This window comes from Platichthys flesus, chromosome 14 (assembly GCF_949316205.1).
Source record: "Platichthys flesus chromosome 14, fPlaFle2.1, whole genome shotgun sequence".
Taxonomy (NCBI): Eukaryota; Metazoa; Chordata; class Actinopteri; order Pleuronectiformes; family Pleuronectidae; genus Platichthys; species Platichthys flesus.
In genome coordinates, this window is record NC_084958.1 from 11,195,462 (window position 1) to 11,203,038 (window position 7,577).

Genomic DNA, 7,577 nt, shown 5'->3' on the forward strand with positions numbered 1-7,577 from the left:
ATAACACAATATACCTCAACTGACTGTCATGTAGCTCAACTTAAGACCTACCTTTCATTTCAATAATTATGAAAGCCTACTGCGCATAATATATTTAGCGATTCCTAGGAGAATTCCTGCCAATTTCAACAGTTAATTTTATTGCCAGCTAGAAGATGGGAAATAGTGGGATTCATAACCGGGTCTCTCTTGTTGGAGAGCAAATGCTTTACCAACTAGGCCACACCACCTGATGAATGTCATGTGGAATTAAGCACAATAATAACTTTGACAAATCATCACTAAAACTTCACAGAAAATATTTTCTACTTTACTACATATTTGACAGCCTTACTTAAAAGTTACTTGTATATTTTTGGCTTTTAGATAATGGATGATTTAACATACTTTAAAAACCTATTGTTAGAGAATAACCCAGTACTTTTCCAACCTTGTCTTCGGACGCCTTACAAGAATCACTGTCTGCTGTGATGTCCTGAGGCTGCCCCCTGCTGGCTGCTGGGTTCCTCTGCTGCTCTAGCTTGGTTTGTGCAGCTTGTGATTGCTCAAAGTTGTCCATAAAAGCAAATCTTGAATATCCTTCAAGGCAGCGCAATTTGATGTACAACCAGCAATCATCAACTGATGACAGAGAGAGTCCTTTTTATTCTTAAATATTGATGAATGAAGAAAAAATTGGGCTCAAGCAGAAGGGCACTTTTCTCATCCAGGGCAAAAGGGCCAGTGCTTGAGCACCACTAGGGCTCTATCTGTGCACGTGCCTGCCCCTGATCATGTCTCCAATAACGAGCAGCTCAAAGACAAACAGCAGCTACATGTCACGTCACCACTTCCTCAGCCCAGCTCACGCGAGATTACGTTTCAGGAAGTTCCACGTCAGTGTCCCTGTTCACTGGAATCGCAACATTAAGAGACCGACCGCGACATTTATTTGATTTTATAGCGACAACACGGGGAAATAATATGGTAGGACACCTTTAAAATCACTTTATATCTTATATTGTGTCCGTTAGAATCTTGTGAGTCTTCTGGTTTATTCTAAAATGACTGTGAAACATTGTCAATTAATAATACACTGGTGTTAATAGCTAAACGGCTAGTTAGCTTGTGGCTGACGGCTGCTAACATGTCTAAACTTTGCTGTTCGCAGACTTGAATTCCTGCCCTGTCATTTGTATTGAGTCCGCTGTCTAATGTTTCATCTCTACGAGTTACAATTGTGGAATTGTTAGAGCGATTAAATGCATACGGCCCTTTCATCGCATGCTAGCCGCTAGCACTGCTTTATGCCTGGTATTTACGTGGACGACAGGGTGTTTTAGTTCCTTCAAATCACCAAAGACTTAGCTACACTTTGGCTGAGAATATGAACAATGTTCAAAGAGACACTGACGCTCTCCGTGTTTTCAGCCTCTGAGGCTGGACATTAAGCGGCGGCTGACAGCCAGGTCAGACCGGGTGAAGAGTGTGGACCTCCACCCCACTGAGCCATGGATGCTGGCCAGTCTCTACAACGGCAGCGTCTGTGTGTGGAACCACGAATCACAGGTATGATCACCAGTCACTGGCCCTCTTCTCCTGGGTAATATGGGGAATATTATGTCTAAAAGTCAATCATTAAATATCTGTATATTCAGTCAGAGATGAAGTCTGAATCTGTTTTCCCCCCAGACTCTCGTGAAGACTTTCGAAGTGTGTGACCTTCCTGTCAGAGCTTCTAAGTTTGTGGCAAGGAAGAACTGGGTCATCACAGGAGCGGTGAGTTGTGTCCATGAATCTGTGGGATTATGACAGTGGTATACTTGAATAAACTGAGAGTATGATTTAACTTATTTGATTTTGTTGTGGTTTAGGTACAGTAAAATATTGAGCAATGGTTTCCCATCACATCATTTATGCTTCAACTTGACATCTGATCCAGATAATTTACTTTATTTTCAGTTGGTATTGATTTTTTTCCTTACTCACACAGGATGACATGCAGATCCGTGTGTTCAACTACAACACCTTGGAGCGGGTCCACATGTTTGAGGCCCACTCTGACTACATCCGTTGCATCGCGGTCCATCCGGCCCAGCCATACATCCTTACCAGCAGTGGTAAGCTAGTGAATTTGTGATGACATAATTGGTGGCACACTGAACTTTCCTCTTTTACCTTGTTTGTCAAATGTGCATATAGTTAATCACTAATGCATGAATGCCTTTCTGTGTTTGCACAGATGACATGTTGATCAAGCTGTGGGACTGGGAGAAGAAGTGGTCCTGCAGTCAGGTGTTTGAGGGCCACACTCACTACGTCATGCAGATTGTTATTAACCCCAAGGATAATAATCAGTTTGCCAGTGCCTCCCTGGACAGGACGATTAAGGTAGCAACCTCTTGCTGTTGATGATTTTAATGTACAGTGCTGAAGCTTCTTCAGAAACCTACTCTGAAACACATTCAGTGATTCTCTTTCATGTCCACTGGATTATTTCAGGTTTGGCAGCTTGGTTCTTCATCTCCAAATTTCACTTTGGAGGGCCATGAGAAAGGAGTCAATTGTATTGATTACTACAGTGGAGGAGACAAGCCCTACCTCATCTCAGGGGCTGATGATCGCCAAGTCAAGATCTGGGACTACCAGGTTAGAAAACGTTATGATTCCCCCCTAGTGTTTTTCATTTACTTCTTTCTCTGGAAAGGTCAGTAGCCTACAGACCACTGATCATAGAGCCACAGCATTGTGCCCTCATCTTAAAGTTTCAACTGTCCTCCTTTGTGTGTGGTAGAACAAGACCTGTGTTCAAACTCTGGAGGGCCACGCCCAGAATGTCTCCTGTGTCAGCTTCCACCCTGAGCTGCCCATTATCATCACTGGATCAGAGGATGGTGAGGAGGAATTCCTGTTGTTCTGACTCTGCGCACAAACATCCCCTCACTTCATCTCTTTCTTGATCTTACTGATATTTGCTGTATGTAACGTTACCTCTCCCTCTGTAGGTACGGTGCGTATCTGGCACTCGAGCACTTACCGTCTGGAGAGTACACTGAACTATGGCATGGAGAGAGTGTGGTGTGTAAGTGGCCTCAGGGGCTCCAACAACGTGGCGCTGGGCTACGACGAAGGCAGCATCATTATTAAGGTGAGCAGGGGAAGGAGTCATTTTTAAAAGGTCCTTTTGATTTTTAATTATTAAATGCATTATGAGAAGTGTGTCATCAAAATAAAGGAGCTCTATTTAAACACATACATTAATCAAATACATACAATCTTATTCTTCTGCTTTGCAGGTGGGTCGTGAGGAGCCAGCCATGTCTATGGACACAAATGGCAAAATCATCTGGGCCAAACACAGTGAAGTACAGCAGGCAAATCTGAAGGCCATGGGTGATGCTGAAATCAAGGACGGAGAGAGGCTGCCACTAGCTGTCAAAGACATGGGCAGTTGTGAGATTTACCCTCAAACCATCCAGCATAACCCTAATGGAAGGTACCCAGACAGCGAAACACACAGACACAAGCCTCCAAATATTTGTGCTCGGCAGACAGATAAACAAAGGATATATAATACGATTTCTATCAGAGTTCACTCATTTATCAACTTGTGTGTACACCAGGTTCGTTGTGGTTTGCGGAGATGGAGAGTACATCATTTACACTGCCATGGCTTTGAGGAACAAGAGCTTCGGTTCAGCTCAGGAGTTTGCCTGGGCTCACGACTCCTCTGAGTAAGTACGCAGTTTAAAAAAAAAACAAACTACATTCTCTTAATCTTTCTGCCAGAGAGCTGATAGCTAACTGCAACGGCTTTTTTATTACAGGTATGCCATCAGAGAAAGCAACAGTGTCGTCAAACTCTTCAAAAATTTCAAGGAGAAAAAATCGTTCAAGCCTGACTTTGGAGCGGAAGGTAATGAGAACACTGATGTGTGGTGGGATTGGGGTTTTGGAAGTCGACAGTTTTCCTCACCAGGTTGGTGAATGTGTTTACTCCAGGTATCTATGGAGGCTTCTTGCTTGGGGTGAGGTCAGTGAATGGCCTGGCCTTTTACGACTGGGAGAACACGGAGCTGGTCCGCCGCATTGAGATCCAGCCTAAACACGTAAGAAATGGCTCACCAAATGATAAATGTCCATCATTGTTTTTCTTTACTGTCTTTTTACTTTGTGTGATTCACATCTTCTCTACTAACCTTTCGTGTTTTTCATAATTCATTCAGATCTTCTGGTCAGACTCTGGTGAGCTGGTTTGTATTGCTACAGAGGAGTCCTTCTTCATCCTGCGTTATCTGGCTGATAAAGTAGCTTCCTCTCATGAGAACAATGAAGGAGTGACTGAGGATGGTATTGAAGATGCCTTTGAGGTGGGTGTGTGGATGTGTGCACATCCCTTATTAGGAGTATATTTGTTTAGCTAAAATTGTCAGTTATCTAGCTTAGTCAGTTTGGTAATATTTATTTACTAAGATGGAATGTTTTTCTTTACTTTCCATACTTACCTTTTTAATTGATTTATAAATCTTTTTGTCCATGTTGTCTCTTTCCAGGTCCAAGGAGAGATCCAGGAGATTGTGAAGACTGGTCTCTGGGTCGGAGACTGCTTCATCTACACCAGCTCTGTGAACAGACTAAACTACTATGTTGGAGGAGAGATTGTCACGATTGCTCATCTAGACAGGTAATTAAACAATGAGATTTATCTTGAATTTTAATAAAAGCCTGCTATCTTCTAAATGTCATCTTGTTTGCTGTGTATCTATTAAACCTGCTGCCCTCTCTCCCTGCAGAACCATGTACTTACTGGGTTACATACCCAAAGATGATCGTCTGTACCTCGGAGACAAGGAGCTCAACATTGTCAGTTACTCCCTGCTGGTTTCCGTTCTGGAGTACCAGACTGCTGTAATGAGGAGGGACTTTGGGATGGCTGACAAGGTGTTGCCCACAATTCAAAAAGAGCAGCGGACCAGGGTGGCCCATTTCCTGGAGAAACAGGTTAGGAATATAGCAGCGCTTTTCTTTTTTATTCAATTTTTCCATAAGTTTAATTTAGCTAAGATGCAGTATTTTTTGTAATCTACTCTGCAAAAATATTGAACATTTTATCTGATCATACATAATGATAATGACTATAATCTGTGTCTTTGCAGGGTTTCAAGCAGCAGGCACTGGCTGTGTCCACAGACCCAGAGCACAGGTTTGAGCTGGCCTTGCAGCTGGGAGAGTTGAAAATTGCTTATCAGCTGGCTGTGGAGGCAGAGGTAAGATCATACTAGCAAATCAGATGTTTCATCATTTAGAAACATTGCCGTACAATTCAAAAAAAGCTCTCAAAGATGTTCTGTGTTACACACATTTCTCATATTTGTCCTTTCTTCTGCAGTCGGAGCAGAAATGGAAGCAACTAGCAGAGCTTGCTATCAGCAAGTGTCAATTCAGCCTGGCCCAGGAGTGTCTGCACCACGCCCAGGATTACGGTGGCCTGCTCCTCCTTGCCACAGCCTCTGGTAACGCCACAATGGTGGGCAAGCTGGCTGAGGGGGCAGAGAGGGACGGGAAGAACAACGTGGCCTTCATGACCTACTTCTTGCAGGGGAAGTGAGTATAGAATGTATGAGACTTCAAGGTGGTGACACTAGCGAACAAAATTAGGGAAAGGGATCAGTCATGACGACTTTTAACTTTTCTCTTTCTTCTTTTCTCAGACTGGATCAGTGTTTGGAGCTTCTGATAAAGACCAACCGACTACCTGAGGCTGCCTTCCTGGCTCGCACCTACCTGCCCAGTGAGGTGTCCCGTGTGGTGAAATTGTGGAGGGAGAACCTGGCGAAGGTCAACCAGAAGGTCAGTCCTGTTGTTGAGGTCATAGTTTACCGGAAACAATATTGCTGCAGCAAGAGTTGTTTCCTGAAGAAAATTCAAGAAAAACTATATCAGTGTAGATGCTGGAGAGTTACTTGTGCATATTTTTCTTGACCATGACACATTGTACTAAATCTTCGTGGCAGGCGGCTGAATCATTGGCAGACCCTACAGAGTATGAGAATCTGTTCCCCGGATTGAAAGAAGCCTTTGCAGCCGAGTATTATCTGAGAGAGACATGCTTGGGCACCTCCAGGCCTGCAACGGACTATCCTCTTGTCACAGTGAGTTGAATGGCCTAAAAAAATTGACAAAAAGGTGTTGTGTTCTATTCAACCAATATGTCTATTGTCTATTAGTTGTCAAACGTCTCCTCAATATGTTTTTCAGCCCAATGAAGACAGGAACATTCTTGAGGAGGCTGTAGGATACGAGCCAAAAGGAACCTTCATTCCTACAAAGGTTTGTGGACAGTATTCAACATTTCTATTGACTCGCATATCAGTTTCAGCCAGTGGCTTAGCTTTGCTAACATGCTGTATAGGTCATACGGTTGAATAGAATCTATAGGAAGAAATTCATACATTCATTCGCTGCCTGATTCTGTCAGACACAGGATCCTAAGAAGAAGAAGAAGGAGGATGAGGAAGACGAAGAGGAAGAGGAGAAATTACTATCCTCAATGGCAGAATTTTCTGTTGCTGCAGCAGCAGCAGCTCCTGAGGTTGCTCTTCAACCTGAGTCTGCTGATCCCACAGCAGTTGAGGAACAGGAGGAGGAAATTCCTGAATTTTCACTCAAAGACAAGGTTGGTTTTTATTTTTCATAAAACATTTGTCTGCTGGGTGCTCAGTGCCACTTGCTCACATGGTAGCATTTGCTGGTTTTATCTCTCCATTATAGTTTTTTTTAAATTGCACTTTACATTTTATTTTGGAGATAAATGGTTATTACAATTTTTTAAAGGACCTTTTAATTTTTACATATTGTGATTTTTCGTTATGTTGAAGTTAATGAATTGTTAGTTGTGTTATATTTTAAAATACAATTGGGACACTTTAGTTGGTAATAATTGTCCTTTGTACAATCTTTTCAACATAGATTCTGGATGAGCTGGAAGTGGACCTTGACAACATGGAGCTGGATGACATTGACACCACAGACGTTAACCTAGATGATGACTTCCTAGAAGATTAAGACCTGCTACCACTCTGCTCCTCAGCACACTTGAGAGTTTATTTAAAAAAAAAGAAAGAGACCAAACCCCCTCTCCCCACTTTTTTGTATTTGTATGTAATATTATTATACTGAAGAGACAGGATTTCAGTAGATGATGACAACGATGATGATGATAATGATGAAGATATCAGTCAGACTTTATTCTCGGATGAAAAGTAGACAGATCATAATGTCTATTTCTGGAACACCATTTTCTACCCCATTCATTGATTGTTCCAGAAACTTTCACTGACTATTCATTGAGTGATATGTTATATTTACTCCTCGCCTTTGTGTTGTCTGTATTGGCAAATCAAACTACATTCAGTACAATAAACTGCAGATTCTGTACATATTGACATTTGACTTTGTAGTATTTCATACTTGGGGTTGAATGAGAAGTGATGCTTCAGTTTCATATCAAGGTTTCACCATTATCTCCCAAAAATTTCGAAACATTCTACGTCAGAGGACAATAAATTGTAAATGTTTAAAAAATCACCAGTTTCTGA

The 7,577-nt window shown here is 42.2% G+C and overlaps 1 protein-coding gene across 2 annotated transcripts; it reads left to right on the forward strand.

Annotated features, from left to right (window-relative positions):
• The first annotated feature begins 846 nt into the window (after window positions 1-846).
• copb2 (COPI coat complex subunit beta 2) lies at window positions 847-7,424 on the forward strand. Of its 2 annotated transcripts, none has more exons than XM_062404367.1 (22): window positions 847-966; window positions 1,411-1,548; window positions 1,672-1,758; window positions 1,973-2,099; window positions 2,222-2,370; window positions 2,482-2,628; window positions 2,774-2,873; window positions 2,985-3,127; window positions 3,276-3,475; window positions 3,603-3,713; window positions 3,807-3,895; window positions 3,982-4,088; window positions 4,206-4,349; window positions 4,533-4,663; window positions 4,773-4,980; window positions 5,136-5,246; window positions 5,369-5,583; window positions 5,691-5,829; window positions 5,994-6,131; window positions 6,238-6,309; window positions 6,458-6,655; window positions 6,949-7,424. In XM_062404367.1, exons 1-22 carry the CDS (start codon window positions 964-966, stop codon window positions 7,042-7,044), a joined length of 2,853 nt encoding a protein of 950 aa, XP_062260351.1. In that variant the 5' UTR covers window positions 847-963; the 3' UTR covers window positions 7,045-7,424. The 2 variants fall into 2 exon arrangements, with proteins under 2 accessions (XP_062260351.1, XP_062260353.1); XM_062404369.1 differs by having other exon boundaries at window positions 6,464-6,655.
• Window positions 7,425-7,577: the final 153 nt, after the last annotated feature.

What these genes read in the sequence shown, in the direction of transcription:
- copb2 (XM_062404367.1), top strand. An exon ending in CATCACTGGATCAGAGGATG is followed by an intron (nt 2,874 to 2,984) that starts GTGAGGAGGAAT and finishes CTCCCTCTGTAG; the next exon opens with GTACGGTGCGTATCTGGCAC. An exon ending in AGCTGGCTGTGGAGGCAGAG is followed by an intron (nt 5,247 to 5,368) that starts GTAAGATCATAC and finishes TTTCTTCTGCAG; the next exon opens with TCGGAGCAGAAATGGAAGCA.